At 32.4% G+C, this 22,542-nt stretch overlaps 1 protein-coding gene across 1 annotated transcript in view; it reads right to left on the minus strand.

Moving 5' to 3' along the window:
- Positions 1 to 22,542, minus strand: part of LOC135139545 (potassium channel subfamily T member 1) — a 238,221-nt gene that overhangs the window by 202,061 nt on the left and 13,618 nt on the right. Inside the window, exon 2 of the mRNA XM_064069828.1 lies at positions 15,659 to 15,859. Within this exon, the coding sequence (XP_063925898.1) occupies positions 15,659 to 15,859 (201 nt within the window). The remainder of the gene's footprint in view (positions 1 to 15,658; positions 15,860 to 22,542) is intronic.

Here is a 22,542-nt window from a genome sequence, read left to right on the forward strand (position 1 = left end):
TTCCGAAATTTCTGAACATTTACAATATTTGGAAGATTGAAGATTCCAAAAAATCTGAAATCTTTGGAGATTCAGAAGATTCTGAACTTTCAGGCTATTTCAACTACGAGTAGAGATTCCAGAGATTCTAAGATTTTGAAGATTTCCAAGATTTGAAGATTCTGAAGGTTTTGAGAATTCCGAATATTTCGAAGACTGAAGATTTCAAAAAATCTAAAGACTTTCAAGATTCCGACGATTCTGAGAATTATAAAAATTCGAAAAGTTTCAGATATTTCAGAAATTTCAAAAATTACGCATTTCTGAGGTCGTAAAAATATATTCCGGGATTCTAGATATTCTAAAGTTTCTGAAGGTTCTAGATAATATTCTGAAGGTTCTAGATAATATGAAGACTCCACAGATTTCAAAAATTCCGAAGTTTCCAAAGATTCTACGGATTCCAAATATTCGAAAAATTCTAACGATTCTAGGTGTTCTGAAATTTTTAAAAACTCCAAAAACTGACTATTCTGAGTATTTTAAAAGCTAAAGTTTCCAAAGAATCCGAACACTGAAGATTTCTAAGATTCTGAAGATTATAAAGATTTCATGGGTTCTAGAGATTTCAGAAATTTCAAATACTCCTGATGTCCAGAGATTTTTGAAATTCTAGAAATTGTAAGGATTCCAGAAATTTTGAAAATTCTAAATGAAGATACTTAAGATTCCAAAATTTCTGAAAATGCACAATATTCGGAAGATTGAAGATTTCAAAAAATCTCAAGACCGAAGATTCAGAAGATTTTAAAGTTTCCGAAGATTCCTAAGATTCTGATTATTTCCAAAATTTTCAAACATCCAGAATATCCTGAGAATGGACATTCCAGAGATTCTAGAGATTCTAAGGTTCTGAAGATTTCCAAGATTTTGAAGATTCTGAAGTTTCTGAGGATTCCAAAGATTTGAGAGACTGAAAGTTCCAAAAAATTTGAAAATTTAAGGTTTCAGAGATTTCAACGGTTTTAGAAATTCCAAAAATTTGATATATTCTGAAATAAAGATACTGAAAATTCTAAAGATTCCGAAAATTCTGAAAATTGCGACGATTCAAAAATTTCCAGATATTTCCGAAATTTCATAAATTATGTATATTTCCAAAGATTCCGAAATTGCAAATATTCCAAATATTCCGGGATTCTAGAGATTCTGAAGATTCTCAAGTTTCTGAAAATTCTGAAAATGTTGAGGTTACAACGATTCCAGAAATTCTAGGAATTCCAAAAGATTAGAAAAATTCTAAAGATTATTAGTATTTCAAAAGCTGAAGTTTCCAAAAAATTTGAAAACATTTAAGATTCCGAAGTTTCTGAGATTATGAAGGTTTCAAATATTCCAGAATTTCCAGAAGTTTCAAAAATTACCGATATTCCGAGACTCCACAGATTTCAGAAATTGTCAAAAGTTTTGGATATTCTAAATCTCTGGAGATTCTTATGATTCTAAATATTTTGAGTACTTGGAAGGCTGAAGATTCCAAAAATCTGAATATTTGAAAATTTCGAAGATTCTGAAGATAATAAAGATTTCAATGGTTCTAGATATTTCAGAAATTTCAAATATTCCTGATACTCTGCGACTTCAGAAATTGTAGAAATTGTAAAGATTCGAACGATTCTAGAGATTTTGAACGCCCTGAATGAAGATAGCGTAGATTGTAAAGGTTCGAAAAATTTTTAAGATTAAGAGTATTTGGAAGATTGAAGATACCAAAAAATCTGAAAACTGAAGATTCGGTAGATTCTCAAAATTATAAAGAATTTAAAATTTCCAGAGATTACCGAAATTTCAAAAATTTCGTACATTCCAAAATATTCCAAGATTCTAGAGATTCTAAAGATTTTGAAGATTCAAAAGTTTCTGAAGCTTCTGGATATTCCGAAGACTGAACATTCCAAAATTTTGAAAACTTTGAAGTTACGAAGATTCTGAAAAATATAAAGATTCCAAAAATTCGAAGATTCCGAAGGTTCCGGAGATTCTAGGCATTCCGAAAATTCCAGAAATTCTGAAGATTATGGATATTCTGATGCTTCTGAAAATTCCAAAAACTGAAAAATCTGAGTATTTCAAAAGCTGAAGTTTCCAAAAAATCTGAAGATTTGAGATTCCAAAGATCCCGAAATTATAAAGTTTCCAAATATTCCAGAATTTCCAGAAATTTCAAAAATTACGGATATTCGAGACTCCACAGATTCCAGAAATTTCCAAAACTTTCAGATATTCCAAGCCTCTAAACATACTGAAGATTGTAAAAATTCCGAAAATTTTGAAGATTCACAGTATTTGGAAAATTGAAGATACCAAAAAATCTAAAAACTGAAGATTCGGTAGATTCTCAAAATTATAAAGAATTCAAAATTTCCAGAGATTTTCGAAATTTCAAAAATTTCGTATATTCCAAAATATTCCAGGATTTTAGAGCTTCTAAAGATTTTGAAGATTCAAAAGTTTCTGAAGCTTCTGGATATTCCGAAGACTGAACATTCCAAAATTTTGAAAACTTTGAGGTTACGAAGATTCTGAAAAATATAAAGATTCCAAAAATTTCAAAGATTCCGAGGGTTCCGGAGATTCTAGTCATTCCAAAAATTCAAAAAATTCTGAAGATTATGGAACTTCTGATGCTTCTGAAAATTCCAAAAACTGAAAAATCTGAGTATTTCAAAAGCTGAAGTTTCCAAAAAATCTGAAGATTTGAGATTCCAAAAATCCCGAGATTATAAAGTTTCCAAATATTCCAGAATTTCCAGGAATTTCAAAAATTACGAATATTTGAGACTCCACAGATTCCAGAAATTTCCAAAACTTTCAGATATTCCAAGCCTCTAAACATACTGAAGATTGTAAAAATTCGGAAAATTTTGAAGATTCACAGTATTTGGAAAATTGAAGATACCAAAAAATCTGAAAACTGAAGATTCGATAGATTCTCAAAATTATAAAAAATTCAAAATTTCCAGAGATTTCCGAAATTTCAAAAATTTTGTATATTCCAAAATATTCCAAGATTCTAGAGCTTCTAAAGATTTTGAAGATTCAAAAGTTTCTGAAGCTTCTGGATATTCCGAAGACTGAACATTCCAAAATTTTGAAAACTTTGAGGTTACGAAGATTCTGAAAAATATAAAGATTCCAAAAATTTCAAAGATTCCGAGGGTTCCGGAGATTCTAGTCATTCCAAAAATTCAAAAAATTCTGAAGATTATGGAACTTCTGATGCTTCTGAAAATTCCAAAAACTGAAAAATCTGAGTATTTCAAAAGCTGAAGTTTCCAAAAAATCTGAAGATTTGAGATTCCAAAAATCCCGAGATTATAAAGTTTCCAAATATTCCAGAATTTCCAGGAATTTCAAAAATTACGAATATTTGAGACTCCACAGATTCCAGAAATTTCCAAAACTTTCAGATATTCCAAGCCTCTAAACATACTGAAGATTGTAAAAATTCGGAAAATTTTGAAGATTCACAGTATTTGGAAAATTGAAGATACCAAAAAATCTGAAAACTGAAGATTCGATAGATTCTCAAAATTATAAAAAATTCAAAATTTCCAGAGATTTTCGAAATTTCAAAAATTTCGTATATTCCAAAATATTCCAGGATTTTAGAGATTCTAAAGATTTTGAAGATTCAAAAGTTTCTGAAGCTTCTGGGTATTCCGAAGACTGAACATTCCAAAATTTTGAAAACTTTGAAGATACGAGGTTTCTGAAAAATATAAAGATTCCAAAAATTTCAAAGATTCCGCGGGTTCCGGAGATTCTAGGCATCCCAAATATTCAAAAAATTCTGAAGATTATGGAGATTCTCAAGCTTCTGAAAATACGAAAAAGTGAAAAATCTGATTATTTCAAAAGCTGAAGTTTCCAAAAAATCTGAAGATTTGAGATTCCAAAAATCCCGAGATTATAAATTTTCCAAATATTCCAGAATCTCCAGAAATTTCAAAAGAAAAAAACGGATATTCCACAGGTTCCAGTAATTTCCAAAAATTTCAGATATTCCAAGCCTTTAGATATTCCAAAAATTTTAAATAATTGAAAAACCGAAAATTCCAAAAAATCTGTAAGATTTGAGGATTTAGAAGATTCGGAACGTAATAAATAGTTCAAAGGTTCTAGATATTTCAGAAATTTGAAATATTCCTGAAATTGCGGGATTTTAAAAATTCTAGAAATTGTAAAGATTTGAAAGATTGTCGAGATTTTGAAGGTTCTGAATGAAGATTGAAGATTCTGAATAAAGATACTGAAGACTTTGAAGATTTCGAAGATTCTGGACTCTGAAAAGGTTTTCTAAATTTCATCTATTCCTTATATTCCGAGAGAATTCAGAAATTCCAAAGATTCCGAATTTTTCGGGATTCTTAAGATTCTGAAGATTCTAAAATTTTTGTAGATTCTGGATGTTTGAAAAACTGAAAACTTCTGAAAACTTTAAGGTTACGAAGATTTTGGAATATAAAGATTTCAAAGATTTCAAATATTCCGATGGTTCCAAAGATTCTAGGAATTCCAATGATTCAAAAAATTTCTGAGGATTATGGAGATTCCAAAGGTTCTGAAAATTCTAAAAATTGGCAATTCTGAGTATTTCAATAGCAGAAGTTTTTAAAAAAATTGAAGACTTTTAAGGTTCCGAAGATTCTGAGATTATAAAAGTTCCAAATACTCCAGAATTTCCAAAATTTCCAAAATTTCTAGATATTAGACCTCTAGAGATTCCAGAAATTCTAAAAAATCTAAAGATTCTGAAGATTCTGGAGATTCCAAAAAATCTAAAGATTTAAAGATTTCGAAGTTTCTGAAGGTAACAAAAGTTTAAAAGTTTCTAGATATTTCAGAATTTTTAAATATTCCCGTTATTCCATGACTTTGGAAATTCTAGAAATTGTAAAGATTCGAGAGATTCTAGAGATTTTGAAGGTTCTGAATGAAAATACTGAAAATTGTAGCCTTTAGATATTCCCGAAATTCTAAAGAATCGAAAGATTCTGAAGATTCTGGATATTCCTAAGATTCTGAATGCTGTGAGTACGTTGAAGGCTGGGGATTCCAAAAAATTTGAATATTTGAAGATTTCGAAGATTCTGAAGATAAGATTTCGAAATCTCTAGATATTTCAGAAATTTCAAATATTCGTGATATTCCGCGACTTTAGAAATTCTAGAAATTGTAAAGATTCGATAAATTCTAGAGATTTTGAAGATTCTGAATGAAGATTGAAGATTCTGAATTTTTGAAATTTCATGAACTCCGTATATTACCAGAGATTCCAGAAAATTCAAAGAATCCAAATATTTCGGGATTCTAGAGATTTTAAAGTTCCTGAAAATTCTAGATATTTCGAACATTGAAGATTACAAAAATTCTGAAGACTGAGATTACGAAGACTCTGAAGAATATAAAGATTCCAAAAATTTTAAATGTTCCGAAGATTCCAGAGATTCTAGTCATTCCAAAAATTCAAAAATTTCTGAAGATCATGGAGATTCTGAAGGTTCTAAAAATTCCAAAAAATGACAATTCCGAGTTTTTCAAAAGCTGAAGTTTCCAAAAAATCTGGAGACTTTGAAGTTTCCGAAGATTCTAAGATCATAAAGGTTTCAAATATTCCAGAATGGCCAGAAATTTCAAAAATTACGGATATTCCGACACTCTAGAGATTCCAGAAGTTTCCAAAAATTTCGGATATTCTAGGTCTCTAGATATTCTGTAATATTTTAATGCTAAATAATCGAAAGATTTTGAAGATTCCTAACATTCTGAATATTCTGAATACTCTGAAGACTGAAGATTCCAAAAAATCTGAAGACTGAAGATTCCGAAGATTCTAAAATCATATTGCACAACTTCCAGAAATTTAAAAAATCCCGGATATTCCGAGCCTCCACATTTTTCAGACATTGTAAAGAATTGAAAGATTCTGAAGATTCCTTTGAAGGCTGAAGATTCCAAAAAAAAAGAAGATTCGAAGACTTCCAAGATTCAAAATATTTCAGAACTTTCAAATATTCCCGATATTCCGCGACTTTAGAAATTCTAGAGATTTTGCAGGTTCTGAGTTAAGATTGAAGATTCTGAATGAAGATACTGAAAATTCTGAAGATTTTAAAGAGACCAAAAAGATTCCGAAAATTGTGAAGACTTAAAATTTCGAGTATTTTATAGGCTGAAAATTCCAAAAAAATGTAAACACTTTGAGAATTCCGAAGGCTCTAAAGATTATAAAGATTCCAAATATACCAAAAATTCCAGATATTTGGATATCAGGTGAATGAATAACTCTTTTGGCAATTGTTTTAATAAATTTGTTCATACATAAAAATTATTGATATTATCATTATTAAAGTTACACATTTGAAGTCAAGAAAACCGTGTGTCAGACCGACTAAAAAAAGTCAATGCAATTTCTATTTCCAGCAGCACCCGTGGTGTTACAATATTTCATATTCATGCACAACTTCCAATAATAATAACAACAACAGCCTTGTCCTCCCTCATAAAATATGCACTTTCATAAAATTATCGAACAACGTCTTCGTTTCCTCTAAAAGTACCTTCTGCATACAAACAACATTTCTATGTCTCGTTTATCCGACTCCACAAAGCGAAACATTTAAGACAACTCCTCGAAAAGAGCACCCCGTGGGAGTTGATTGCAAGTGCATTTGTATGTACAGAGATAGAACATTTCATCGCAAAAACGAAACTTTCAATTTTAGGCTTTCATGTCTGACATTCAGAGCTTAAATAATAGATATCCATTTGCTAATTAAATGTTGTTTGAATGAACAATGTCACGGACGCCGTTATCACGTCAGGGGGTGTTTTCCTGTTTTAAAAACCCTCACTAATCTGAGTGCACAAATGGAAGTTTGATACTTCAAGGAGCAGCGGTGCATTCTAGGAGATCCTGGAAGGATTGTAATAAAAGGAGTCGTTGCTTTGTTCCTGTTGGATGAAAGCAGGATAATGGTAAAGCGATCTGCATTATTCAGATGATTTAAATTGTGCTTGTATTGATAGCACCCCTAATGCAATTTTGGTAAATATGGTCGATGCACTAGAGATAACTACATTCATGTGATAATCCAATAAACGGGAAAATTGTGCGCAGCCCGAGGTGACGTGTTTTAAGTTTGGGTACAGAGTGTCCGAAAAGCTTTTCAGTTTCCTGAACATGGCGCTTTTGTGCGAACTAATCACTGCTGAATTGTGAGGAAAAAATATCTTTCAGGGTTTTACGGTTTCATTGGGTGCTTTATTGGCAACGAAAAATGCATACAGCGCAATTTTCGCTCTAATATGACACGTAATCCCCACTAAAATCCAGCAAAAAAGAGTTTCATTGGCGATGCACAGTTTTTCAGGTTTTTTAAGCTCGAGTTTCCAGCGTTGTGTTTTAGATATACCCGAGATCGTTTTCAATTTTGTAAATGGAAAGTCCAAATATCGTACTTTCACGATAAACAAATACAGAAAAATACTTTGAAGGCAGAAATGTTTATACTGAAAATATGTTCGTAGGACACGTTGGGGAGCGATAAATCTAAAACACTTCGATTTTTCCTTCAATCAAAATTAGATGGTCGGTAACAGGCGTAAACAGAAGAAAAAATTCTAGCAACAACAAAATAATATCCTCCTTGATCTCTTTACGCTGAATAAAATAGGAAACTAGGTGGAACATGATACAATGTAATAAAAAAGTTATTTATTCTTCTATGGTACAGATTCACCACCTGTTGATTTACATTGTCAACATAATAATAATTAATTGTATCAAAAAACACAAAAGACGGAGCTTTTTCTGCTTCAAAGTCTGCAGACTAAAGCTCTAAAAGCACGACTAACTCCAAAATAAGAAAAATAGCAAATCCAAGTCCAAAAAAGCTGAAAACCTGAAGTAAATAGAATAAACAGGAAATGGGGCAACAATTGTTTACAGGAACTTTTGCAAGCTCAGTCTTACGACAAAAGCTTTCCGATTTTAACTGTAGCTGAAATCAAACATGTATAAATAAACAAGATAATGTTAAAAGACAGTGAAAATAAAAATCTGAAACTGAACAATTCTATCACAATTGGAACTCCCCTGAAAACTGATTTGTAGGTTAGACTCATTTTTTATTAAAATTTATAGATTACGATCCGGAAATTCGGTCACGTTTTTAAGATAAGTTACAGGGCATATTTTTAGTTCAGTTGACACAGTGAATAATAGGGGGCGTCTTGAATGTAAAATATTCAGGTGTATCTATTCTTGTAAACTAATATCTGGATCGTCTTAGCATCTAGCTGTTATTATGTAGAGATATCAATTTAAAATTAAATTTAATAAACAACTTTTATGCTAATCGATTCCTGAGATAAGTTTTGCAAAAAAATGGCCCGCTATTTGTGAAATTACATAGCTGATTGTATAATTTATTGTGCATAAATGTTAAATATATTACACAAAAACAAATTAATTTATGTCGATACATAAATAATTCATTAGAAACAATAGCATTGGTTGAAATAATTGATAAATGATAAGTTATAGCCACCAGTCTAAATATACAGGGTGGTGACTTTTTCATTTTGTTTTTGCTGAAAATATCTAATATTAGTACACAGTGGCGTCTAGTGTTTGAGTTTTCGGGAAGTAAGACATCGAAAGCGTTTCATGCAGCGACAAACTGCCAACACAAAAATTACATTTTATAGCAGAGAATTTTGCATAATGGAGTTTAGCGAAAATCTGGCGTCGTTGAATTACACATTTTTGTAACACCCTGTATATTATTATAATTAGGTGATCAAAATCTTGCCCCAAATTTTTTCGTTGCGTTTCCTTGAAAAAGGTGTGAAAAATATTATTCAAATGGAACACTCTGTATTTAATTATTTATTTCTAAATGGCTTTTATTGGTACCCGATTTGTTAAAATTTAGCTTATTTAGAGACAAATTCGACACTATTATTATAGCAGGCAGATTATGCCATTTAAAACAATGAAAAAACTGACAACTTACAAATTGCAAAAACCCTGTATACAAGTGATCTAAAAGTGTTAGTGAGCAAAGAAAAAATAATTAAAAAGAAGGATTTTATTGTTCAAAATAATTTTAGAAGAATCCATAGTTTATAACATTACAAAAAAATTGTTCAGATTCAATTTGGCAACAATGGCTAATTTTTCATACTTTTTAGTCTGTCTAAATCAATATTTTGTCTTTCTCATTTTCATCTTTATTCTCATCATTTATATTCTAATTCCAGTAGCTTAAGATTTATTTTTTTATTCCCGTCTTTCAAATTTTTACTCTCATTCTCCTATTTTTTCTCATTCTTTGTCTCTTTCTAATTCTCACCCCCACTCCCATTCTCATTTTCATCCTCATTCTCATTTTCATTCTAATTCTCATTCTCCTTCTCGTTTTCATACCCGTTCTCTTTCTGGTCCTCATTTTTATCATTCTTATTTTCATCACTTTCCTTCTTACCTTTCTCATTTGCATCCTCATTTTTATCGTACTGATTCACGTCATTCCCACTCTCATTATTCTCATTCCCTCTTTTCCCATCATCCTCATTCTCATTTTCGTCCTCATTCTCATTTTCATTTTTATTCTCGCTCTCGTTCGCATTTTCATTCAAATTCTCTATCTCCTTCGCGTTTACATTCTCGTTCTCTTTCTGGTTCTTATTCTCATCATTTTCCTTCTCAACTTTCTCATTTACTCATTCACGTCATCCCAACTCTCATTATTCTCATTCCTATTTTCTTTCCCATTTTTCTCATCATTCTCATTCTTATTTTCATTCTTATTCACATTTTCATCTTCATTCTCATTTTCACTTTTATTCGCGATCTTATTCTAATTCTCAATCTCATTCTCGTCTACATTCTCGTTCTCTTTCTGGTTCTTATTCTCATCATATTCTTTCTCAGCTTTCTCATTTCCATCCTTATTCTAATTCTCTGTCTTGTACTTGTTCTCGTTCTTGTGAATATCTTCGTTTCATTTTGGTTCTCGTTATCATTTCCATTCCCATCATTTTTATCAATCTCATCTAGGTCATTCTCATCCACATCTTTCGCAGTCTCATCATTCATCCTCATTTTCATTCCTATTTGCATTTCCAATCCCATTCTCATCATTATCATTGGCATACTGACTCATTCCCACTTCTGTTCTTTCGGCTACCATTTCCATTACCATTCTCATTCTCTTTTTCATTCTCATGATTCTCATTCCCTCATTCCCATTTTCTTTTTTATTCCCATTCTTATTATCTTTTTCATTTTTATTCTCTTCATTTTCATTCTCATTCTCTTTGTTTTAGATTTACTTTTTTATTTGGTCTCATTCTAGTTTTCATTCTCGTTTTCAGTCCCGTTATCATTCTCGTTTTCATTCTTTTTTCCATTCTCGTTTTCATCCTCTTTTTCATTCTCATTTGCATTTTCATTTTCATTCTCGTTTTTATTCTCATTTTCATTTTTAGTCTGAGTTTAATTTTCATTCTCGCTCTCATTTTCATTTTCATTCTTATTCTCTTCATTGTCCTTTTCACCTTTCTCATTTCCATCCTCAGTCTCATACATACCTGCTGATTCACCTTATTCTCATTCTCATTACATCAATCTTATGCACGTCATTCCCAGTCTCATCATTCTCATTTCCATTCTTATTTGCATTTCCAATCCTATTCTTATTCTCATCATTTTCATTATCATTTCCATACCGTCATTCCCAGTTTTATTCTCATTTCCGCTACCATTTCCATTCCCATGGTCTCATTCTCGTCATTCTCAGTGTGATCATTATCATCTTATCATTCTTATTCTCACTTCATTCTCATGTTCATTTCAATCTGATTCTCATTCTCATTCTCATTCTCATTCTCATTCTCATTTCATTCTCATTCTCATTTCATTCTCATTCTCATTTCATTCTTATTCTCATTTCATTCTAATTCTTATTTCATTCTCATTCTCATTTCATTCTCATTCTCATATCATTCTCGTTCTTACTTCATTCTCATTCTCATCATTCTTATTCTCATCATATCCCTTCCCACCTCTGCGCATTCCCATTCCCATTCTCATTCCTATTCCTATTCTCTTTTTCATCATACTGATTCACGTCATTCTCATGATCTCCATTATTTCCATTCCGACTTTTATTCCCATTTTTCTCATAATTCTCATTCTAATTATCGGTCTGGTAATCGTTCACATGCTTGTGGTCATTCTCGTTTCGTTTTGGTTCTCGTTCTCATTCTTATTCTCATCATTTTCATTATCATTTCCATACCCTCATTCCCAGTTTCGTTCTCATTTCCGCTACCATTTCCATTCCGATGGTTTCATTCTCGTCATTCTCAGTGTGATCATTATCATTCTCATTCTCATCTTCATCCTTTGTCGCATCATTCTCATTCTCATTCTCTTGGTTTCAGATTACTTTTTTATTTAATATTCTAAATATGTTTTTTTTATTTTACTCACTAACTTGTCTTATAAAAATAAATCGCTACCTGCTGCCTTTATAATTTTTACTCTCATTCTCCTATTCTGTTCTCCTTCTTTTTCTCTTTCTAATTCTCACTCCCACTCCCATTCTCGTTTCATAACTGTTGCTATTCTTATTCTTATTTTCATTCTCATTCTCACTTCATTCTCATGTTCATTTCATTCTCATTCTCATTCTCATTTCATTCTCATTCTCATTCTCATTTCATTCTCATTCTCATTTCCTTGTCATTCTCATTTCATTCTCATTCTCATTTCATTCTCATTCTCATTTCATTCTCATTCTCATTTCATTCTCATTCTCATTTCATTCTCATTCTCATTTCATTCTCATTCTCATTTCATTCTCATTCTCATTTCATTCTCATTCTCATTTCATTCTCATTCTCATTTCATTCTCATTCTCATTTCATTCTCATTCTCATTTCATTCTCCTTCTCATTTCATTCTCATTCTCATTTCATTCTCATTCTCATTTCATTCTCATTCTCATTTCATTCTCATTCTCATTTCATTCTCATTCTCATTTCATTCTCATTTGATTCTCGTTCTCATTTCATTCCCGTTCTCACTTCATTTCATTCTCATTTTCATTCTCGTTCTCTTTATGGTTCTCATTCTCATCATCCTTATTCTCATCATTTTTTTTCCCATCTTTCTCATTCCCATTCCCATTCTCATTCCTATTCCCATTCTCATTTTCATCATACTGATTCACGTCATTCTCATTAGTTCCTTTATTTCCATTCCTACTTTTGTTCCCATTTTTCTCATAATTCTCATTCTAATTATCGGTCTGGTAATCGTTCACATGCTTGTGGTCATTCTCGTTTCGTTTTGGTTCTCGTTCTCATTCTTATTCTCATTATTTTCATCAGTCTCATCTAGATCATTCTCATCAATCTCATTAATTTCATTTCCAGGCCCATTTGCATTTCCACTCCCAGTCCGATTTTGATCATTCTCATCATTATCTTTGCCATACGCATTCCTATTTCCGTTCTCATTTCCACTACCATTTTCATTCTCATTTCCATTCACGTTCTCATTATCCTAAGTCTGATCATTCTGATTTTTATCACTCTCATTCTCATTCTGATATCCATTTTCATCCTTATTCTCATCATTTTCATTCTAATTCTCATTTTCTTCGCTTTAAAATAAGTAGCTATCCCCTGCCTTTATAATTTTTACTCTCATTCTCCAATTTTGTCTCCTTCTCCTTCTTTATCTAATTCTCACTTCCATTCCTATTTTACTTCTCATAATTATGATTCTCATCATTCTCATTCTCATCATTCTCATTTTCATCATTCTCATTCTCATCATTCTCAATCTCATCATTCTCATTCTCATCATTCTCATTCTCATCATTCTCAATCTCATCATTCTCATTCTCATCATTCTCATTCTCATCATTCTCATTCTCATCATTCTCATTCTCATCATTCTCATTCTCATCATTCTCATTCTCATCATTCTCATTCTCATCATTCTCATTCTCATCATTCTAAATCTCATCATTATCATTCTCATCATTCTAAATCTCATCATTCTCATTCTCATTTACATCCTCATTCTCATTTTCATTTTCATTCTCGATCTCATTCTTATTTTCATTCTAATTCTCAATCTCCTTCTCGTTTTCATTCTTGTTCTCTTTCTGGTTCTTATTCTCATCATTTTCCTTCTCAACTTTCTCATTTCCATCCTCACTCTCATTCTCATACAGATTCACGTCATTCTCATTCTCATTATTCTCATTCTCAATTTCATTCTCATTCTTCTCATCATTCTCATTCTAATTCTCAGTTTTTGTGGTCATTCTCGTTTCGTTTTGGTTCCCGTTCTCAATCCCATTCTCATTATTTTCATCAATTTCATCCACATCATTCTCATTTCCATTCCTATTTGCATTTCCAATCTCATTCTCATTTTGATCATTATCATTGCCATTCTCACTTATTCCCATTTCGGTTCCCATTTCCATTCCCATTCTCATTCTCAACATTCTCAGTCTGATCACTCTCATTTTAATCATTCTCATTTTCATCCTTATTCTCATAATTTTCATTTTCATTCCCTTGGTTTTAGATTTACTTTTTTATTTAGTATTCTAAATATAACTTTTTTGTTTTACCAACTTATATATTATACATATTTTTTTTTTTTTTGTAAATGTGAGGTTGGGGACGAACCGATTCTTGATAAAATAAATAGGTGCCTGCTGTCCTTATAATTTTTACTCCCATTCTCCTTCTTTGTCTCCTTCTCTTTCTAATTCTCATTCCCATTCCCATTCCCATTCTCATTGCTAATCTCGTTTTTCTTCTTGTCATTCTCATGCTCATTTTCATTTCCATTCTTATTCTCATTCTACTTCTCGTTCTCGTTCCCGTTTTCATTTTCGTTCTCATTCTCATTCTCATTCTTTCATTCTTATTTTCGTCATTCTCATGCTCTTTATTCTCATTCCCAGTCTCATTCCCACTCTTTTTATTATTTTCATTCTCATTTTCGTTTTCATCATTCTCATTCTCTTTTATATCTCATTTCTCATTCCCACTGCCTCAGTAATTATTTGATAATACATACTTCAATCAACTTCATAATGTGCCGTTGAGTTATTGGTGCGTCAATTTTAACCATCCTGTATGTACTCTTAACCATGCTTCAGTTTTATATACAGGGTGAGTCACTAAACGCACCTTACTGGATATTTTATCATGTTATCAATTATTGAAAATAAAAAAATCAAACATTAAAATTGTAACATCCCTTCTACACTAAAATAATTTTTAACTATACAGAGTGGTCCTTTTTTGAATATAATACACAACTTATTTTTTTTAACAGTTCTGTTGTAAACTCTTGCATTGCTAAAAAAAAATTAAAAAACGTGGAAAACGTGGCAAAGTCGCAACAAAATTTCAAAAATAAAGTATGATTATAAAGTCTAGAAATATTAAAAATATATATAATATAGACTGTTCCATAAAAAAATGGCTTCACAAACAGAACACTCTGTAGAGTTGAAAATAATTTTAGCGAACGTTACTTAACTGAATTTGAAGGTCACCCAAAAAAAACATGTTTATTATATAATCACTACATAAAATATAGCTCTAAATAAACAATGTTTTTCAAAAGTCCACCAAAACACTGAGACACCCTGTATATAGACACAGCAGACAACACTCACTATATATAATTTGTCTCCTTTTTTCAAACAATTTATCTTTGTTTACCCTTCACGAGGTGATCAATCAGTGTTTAATTCTTTAATATCCAGTCAAATCTCGTGTTTGTACAGCGCCATCTCGATTGCAGTAGGTCAACACAATAAACAACACGACCCTCGTTAAATCACCCTTAATTATCACAATCAAAGAACTTAAGGAAATACGTTTCCACAAACATTACCTCCATCAAACACTAATAAATTATAAATAATATGTACACGAATTTACCCATAAATACGTTTCACCAGACCGTCATTACTAATTTACAATAGTAGTATAATTGATTTTTCGATTAGAACAAAGCCTGAAACGTATCTTATAGCTTTCAAGAGATTTATGAAATTTTTATCATTCGTAGGGGAAAGAAGTAATTAGGTCAAGGTGCACTTTATTAGTTCCAATCGATATGCACATTGTTATTTACGTTTTTTATTTTTAGTAAAACGTGACGCATTACATCCATCATTTAAATAAATGCAGTCATTAGCTTTTCTATTGATTTGAAATATTAAAGTAAAACCTTTTATATGTTCGGCGTCTGATGACCACACGTGACACACGATTTTAAGATAAGTTTTTTAAATTTTACGTAAACATAGCGTAACGTAACGTTGTAGTTCGTGTATTCAAATTGAACAAAAACGTGTGAACGAGATTTAACTCGCACGTGCTTAAATTAAAAATACGCTCTTCCCGCCGCCCCAGCGATCAATACAGTCCGCGCCCGAAACTTCGGCTACCGTCCCACAGATGGCGCCGCGACCTTAAAACTAAAGCGCTTCACACACGACACGCAAACACAACACAGCCACAATAAGTATATGACATATTTACATATGGAGAGCACCTGGGAATCTGCAATGCCACCTCGTCTAGACTGTCCGATGGGGTAAGTGGTGGCCTTTCGAAGAGTCTGCTCGGCGCCAGTGTCAATGCGTTCGCGTAACGATGACAGCCCACCACTCTGCCCTTGCGACGTTGCTGCTTCTTCTTTTTGTCCTCCTCGGCCCTGCGGAGGTTGTGCAGCCGGAAGAAGTACATAGACATTCTGTGACACGGGACCTGTATTAGCCACCACTAAATCCAGGGGAATCACACAGGTGCTGAAGCGAAGCGAGAGTGCATGCAAGATGGGATGCGGAGGTGCGAAGAAAAGTGGTGAACGGAAATGAAGAAGTGGTTGAGTTCGGCGGATTGTTTAATTCACTCTGATCGACAAGGTCAAGTTGGTTTTGAGTAGTAGAGGGGGTGCTGTGTTCAGCATTTATTTGAACTTGACTGCGAGTTTTGGTTATGGTTTTTTTATTGGAATCATAACCTTGAGGCTTTGGCGTTGAAAGTTGTTATTTATACCTCTGTTGTGTTGTTTAAAATTATTGTTAAATTTTTATCTACATAAAATATTGGATGTGAAACTACTATTACTATTACCAACATCTGCAAATATCGAATAACCAAAGCGGAATTTTTGTCTCTAGCTTTCTAACAAAATTGACACTTATGCTAAATGGCCATAAAGTTTTCTGTCGACTAAATTATTTTAAATGCAATTCGACAGCCTCCTCAGTCGTGCGGCTCTCAACATTTTTAACTTCATCGAAAGAACGGCTATTTTAATATAAATTGAAACGCTAATGACACATTGCCTGATCATCCCCACCAATAATTTTATAACGTCAACTCAAAATTTTGCATGGCAAAATACTGTTTAAATTTTTATAATATAGCGTGCTTCCGTACCTATAGTTTATGAATCCGTCTTGATTTATAATAGTTTATCAACATTTTACAATTTAAATTAAAAACGCAAAACCCAGAATTAGATGCCGTCATTTTTGTCTCCCCTTTTTTCATTTTTATTGTTGCTTTTGTTTTTGACGAATTTTTTTGTTCTCTGTTGGTGTTTTCCCTTTTTTTTTACTCAAATTATTTTGTCGTTTTTGTTTCGTTTTTTATGGCCTTTTTTAATAATTTTTGACGTCTTTTTAGCCTTTTTTATCGATATTTTCGGTAGCTGTTTTTGTCGCTTTTTATGGTGGCCTTTTCTGTCGCTTTTTGTTCCATTCTTTTATTTATCTTTCTTTGTTTTTTAATCGCATTTTTCTGCGTTTCTAGTATTTCTTTCTGCACTTTTTGTCCTCTATGACCGATTTTTGTCAATTTTTCGACACTTTATTTGGCTAGTTCTTTATTTGGCTTTTTTTTTTGTTTATTGACATCTTTTTGTGGCCTTTTTGTAGCATTTTTTCGTTTTTCTTGCCCTTGTTAAAAAATTGGTGCCCTCATCTCAAAATTTTGGGAAATAAATGGTATCTAAATTTTTTAAATATATAATATACTTCTGCACCCCGTTTTTTCATATTTTTTGAGCTTTTTTATATATTTTTTTCCTTGTTTTAATCCATTTTCGCCTTTCTTTGTCCTCTTTTTGTCGCTTTTTTGGGACTCTCTTGCTTTTCTTTTTATTTTTTTTGTCTTTTCTTGCTACTTTTCTCTTCCCTTTTTGTGACTTATTTTCGGTTGGAATTTTGTTCATGTTTTCTGGTCCCTCTTAGTATCTTTTCGCTTTTTTCTAGTCACTTTGTGTTATCGTTTCTTATTTTTTTGCCTTTCTCGTGTTCTTGTTCATCATCTTCTCGATTTTTTCTTAGTTTTTGACGTTTTTCGAGGTCATATTGATATCTAGTTATTTATTTGGTGGTCCATTTCTGTCCCTTTTTCTGGAGATCTTTTTACAGCATTTTTTTGTTCTCTGTTTTGATAATCTTATTTCCGGCTTTTACAGCATTTTTTCTGTATTTTGAGCGTTTATTTTTTTACTTTTTTCTTCTTTTTTTTGTGCATTTTTCTTTGTCCCCTCTTCTTTATGGCTGATTTTTGTCTCCTTTTCACTCTTTGTTTTGTTTCCCGTTTTCGCCTTTGTGGTCGCCCTTTTCCAAGTTTTTTGGCCTCGTTTGGTGTGGTTTTTTGACGTTTTTTCTAGCCTTTTTTGACGCTTTTTTGTGGTCTTATTCCGTCCTCGTTTCTAGTGGCCCTTTTTACCGTTTTTTTTTTGTTCCTTGTTTTAATCATTTTTTTTCCGGTTTTTATAGCTTTTTTTCTGGATTTTGAGCGTCTATTTTCGCTTTTTTTGTCCTCTTTTTGTCACCTCCTTTTGTCGTTTTTAGCTCTCTTTTTTGGTTAAATTTTGCCTTTCTTTTGCGTTTTTTAATCCCTTTTTCAGCTTTTCAGCTTTCTTTGTTGTCGTCCTTCTTTTTTGTCCTGTTCCTGTTAAATTGTTTTTGGCCCCTTTTTGTGATTTTTTTCGCTTTTCAGTACCCTTTGTGTTACCCTTTTAGAGCCCTTTTCGCTTTTTTCATAGACCTTGATGTTTTTTAGACCTTTTTGGCGCCTATTCTGGTGACTTTTTCTGCTCTTTCTGTCTATTTCTTTGGTGTTTTCTTGCTCTTCTTTTTGGCACTATTTTGTCTTTTCTTGGTGCCTTTTTTTCTCTTTTTATGTTCTATTTTTGTAATCTTTTTTTTTTTGGTGGCCTTTTTGTTAAAGTTTTTTGTCTTTCTTTGGTGTTTTTTAATCGACTTTATTTTATGCTTTTTTTTACTTTTTCTTGTACTTATCATCAAATTTTCGCTTTTTTCGTAGTCTTTGACGTTTTTCTAGTCTTTTTTGACATTCTTTTTTGTTGCCATATTCTGTCCTTTTTTCAGTTTTATTGCATCTTTTTTGCTTATGAACGTCCTTTTTCGCCTTTTTTTGTCCCCGTTTTGTTCCTTTTTGGCGTTTTTTACCTCTTCTTTTTGGCTCCTTCTTTTTGTCTTTTTTTGGCGCATTTTTTTGTCTCCTTCTTCGTGGCCGATTTTTATCCCTTTATTCGCCCCTTTTTTGTTCCCCGTTTTTTTCTGCTTTTTGTTTTCGCTTTTTTCTAGTTTTTTTTTGGCCTCTTTTGGTGTTTCTTCAGATTTTTTTGTAGCCTTTGTGTTATTGTTTTTTAGCCTTTTTCGTGTTCTTGTCCTTATTTTTTAAATTTGTTCATAGTTTTTAACATTTTTCCTAGCCCTTTTTGACCCTTTTTTTTGCTGGCCCTTTTCTGTCCTTTTTTTTTCTAGTGACCTTCTTTACCGCTTTTTAGTGCCGTTTTTTATCGCATTTTTTGTATATTTTCACTTTTTTTGTTTTTTCTTTTTTTTTTGGAGATTTTATATCTTCTTTTTACTCTTTTTTGCAAACAAGGTGCCTTTTTGGCACCTTATTTGTCCTTTTTTGTAGTCAATTTTAGTCCCCCATTTTCGCCCTTTTTGTTTCCTTTCTGTTAAGATTTTCTTTGCCTTCTCTTGGTGTTTTTTTTTTCGCTTTTTAGTCGGGTTTGTGTTACAGTTTTTTAGCCTTTTTCAAATTTTTCACAGTTTTTGATATTTTTTAGACCTTTTTGGTTAGGTCAGGTCAGATCAGGTAAGATTTGGCCTTTTTTTGTCGCCTTTTCTGACTTTTTCTGGTGACCTTTTCTGGGTTTTTCTGTTCGCCTTTTTTCTGCTCTTTTTGTATTTTTTGATGTTCTCATGTCCTTCTTTTTGGCTCTATTTGGTCTTTTTTGGTGCCTTTCTCTTCTCTTTTAATGGCCTATTTTTGTCACCCTTTTTGATCGGCTTTTTGTTAACGTTTTTTGACCTGCCTAGGTTTTTTTTCGCTTTTGTAGTCACCTTTGTGTTATCGTTTTTTTTTAGCCTTTTTTCGTGTCGTTATCACCTTATTTTCGCTTTTTTCATAGTCTTTGACGTTTTTTTAGCCTTTTCTGACATTCTTTTTTTTTCTGTCCTTTTTTTCAAGTGACCTTTTCTGGCGCTTTTTTGTTTCCTATTTTAATCATCTTATTTTCTGCTGTTTATTGCGTTTTTTTAGCATTTTCAGCGTCTATTTTCGCCCTTTTTTGTCATCTTCTTGACATTTTTTTGCCTCTTCTTTTTGTTTTTTTTTTTGACTCCTTTTTCTTTGTCCCCTTCTTTGTGACATATTTTTGTCTCTTTTTTTCGCTCTTTTTTTGTTCCCCGCTTTTCGCCTTTTTTGTTATCGTTTTTTTTTGTCGTACTTTTCTAAATTTTTTTGATCTCTTTGTTTTTTTTTTCAGCTTTTCTTTGCGTTCTTGTCGCCATTTTTTCGATTTTTTTTTTTCATAGTTCTTGAGGCTTTTCGACCCTTTTTTGGTGGTCCTTTTCTCTCTTTTTTTTCCAGTGGCTCTTTGTTCCCTCTTTTTTTCGATTTTTATAGCATTTTTTTCTGCATTTTAAGCGTCTATTTTCGCCTGTTTTATTCTCTTTTTGTCACTTCTTTTTGGCGTTTTTAATCTCTTTTTTTAGTTCCTTGTTGTCCTTTTTTGCGCCTTTTTTTGTACCTTCTTCATAGTTTTTTATGTTTTTTAGACTTTATGGACAGGTCAGGTCAGGTCAGGTCAGGCTTTTTTTTGGCCTATTTAGTCGCCTTTTCTAGCTTTGTCTGGGGACCTTTTTTGGTTTTTTTTTGTTCGCCGTTTTAATCACTTTTCGCCTTTTTTCTATTCTTTTTGTCCTTTTTTGGTGTTCTCTTCTTCTTCTTTTTGGTTCTACTTGATCTCTTCTTGGTGCCTTTTTCTTACTTTTTTATGGCCTATTTTTGTCGCCTTTTTGCTCAACTTTTTGTTAAGGCTTTTGGCCCCCCTTGGTATTTTTTTGCTTTTTTAATCGCCTTTGTGTTATCGTTTCTTTAGCCTTTTCTCGTGTCGTTATCACTTTTTGCATAGCCTTGACGTTGTTTCTAGCCTTTTGTGACATTCTTTTTTGTTGCCCTTTTCTGTCCTTTTTTCAAGTGAACTTGTCTGTCGCTTTTTTGTTCCTTGTTTTACTCATCTTATTTTCTGGTTTTTATTGCATTTTTTCTGCATTTTGGCGTCCATTTTCGCCTTTTTATCATCTTTTTTGACATTTTTTGCCTCTTCTTTTTATTTTTTCTTCGGTCGCTCTTTTCTATTTTTTTTGTATCTTTTGTGTTTTTTTTAGTTCTTTATAGTCGCCTTTGTGGTGGTATCGCTTTTTAGCTTTGTTTCGTAGCTTTTGACGTTTTTCTAGCTTTTTGACCCTTTTTTTGGTGGTCGCTTTCTCTGCTTTTTTTCCAGTGGCCTTTTTTGTTCGGTCTTTTAATCATCTTTTTTCCGATTTTTATAGCATTTTTTTTCTACATTTTAAGGGTCCATTTTCGCCTATTTTGTTCTCTCTTTGTTACTTCTTTTTGGCGTTTTTAGGTCCTTTGTTGGTTCTTTTTGCCCTTTTTTGACGCTTTTTTTGTACCTTTTTGTGGCTGATTTTTGTCCCTTTTTCGCCCTTTTTTATTCCACGTTTTCTGCCTTTGTTTCTCACCTTTCTTCTTTTTTGTCACCTTCCTGTTCATTTTTTTTGTGTTTTTCGCTTTTTATAGTCCCCTTTGTGTTACCGGTTTTTTCGCATTTTTCGGTATTTGAATAATTTTTGGCATTTTTTCTAGCCTTTTGTAAAGCTTTTCTTTGGGGGCCCTTCTCTGTTCATCCTTTTTTCAATTGCCTTTTTTAATCGTTTTTTAGTTTTTATTTTTTTTACCCTATTTTTCGTCCTTTTTTTGGCGCCTTTTTTGCCTCTTTTTATAGTCGATTTTTGTCCCTTTATTTTCGCAATTTTTTGTCGCCTTTTTATTGGTGTCTTTTATTCGCCTCTTTTAGTTGCCTTCTTTGTCACTTTTTTATAATCTTTTTTTTCGTTTTGCTTGTCCTTCCTAAAATATTGTTAATGTCATCTCAAAATTTTGCGAAATAAATTCTGTAAAAATTGTAAAACCATTTTTCGAAGAAGTTGGATTTGGTGGATCGTACTTCAAAGACGAGGGAAGTTCTGTCTAAATAACCTTGAAGCAATTTTTTATTACACTAGAAATTCGCCCTATATTTTGAATAAAAAATTTGTCACGTTATTAGAACTTTCATTTTTATCCGATAAAATTCTGTCTTTATGCTCGTGTAGCATAAGAGCCAGTTTTGTTAGAAAAGTTGAAGCAGTAGGCGTTCCGTACTCGTTTTACCTTCTAGTTCGGTCGGTAAAGCGCTACTCATAGAACTAGCAAACACTTTCTCGGCGATGGATTTGATGAAGCTAAAATTCCGCTTTCGTTTGATACTAGCAGGTATTAGAAACATAATGGTTTATGATTTCTTAAATTTCTTCAAAATTTATATAAACGTCTTTCTTAAGGGTGTCGCCACAGTGAAACAAAAGCGTCAAACCGGAATTTCACCACTGTATCTACAGCGCTTCGATCGGCTCTAGCACTTATCCACTTCAGCGTAGCAACAGCCTTAAGCACCTCTCGTTTGAAGAGCTGATATCAGATATCTCACAAATTCTAATTCGCGACACACGAGACCTTACGGTAACGGACCCCAAATTGACCACACATTCATGCCCCAGTTCCTTACGAAAACGAATCTAAACATAAATAAAACCAAAACAAAACAAAACACCCTTTGTTCGACTGCCACTTTTCTCCTCACCCCTTCATGCTCCGAAGAAATGTGTTATGATTCATATAATTTTGACGCGTTTTTTCTGGAGCTCTCGGTCCGGCCATTTATCGCCGTCTAGCACGTGAGCTTGTTACACGAAAGCTCGGAAATCCATGCTCCATAAAATTTATCAAGAGGGTAGAACTCCAAATTCGCAATCCGAGCATCCAGCCAAA

This window comes from Zophobas morio, unplaced genomic scaffold, assembly GCF_036711695.1.
Source record: "Zophobas morio isolate AGI-343-1 ecotype UQ-CSIRO unplaced genomic scaffold, CSIRO_AGI_Zmor_V1 ptg000031l, whole genome shotgun sequence".
NCBI classification, from domain to species: Eukaryota; Metazoa; Arthropoda; class Insecta; order Coleoptera; family Tenebrionidae; genus Zophobas; species Zophobas morio.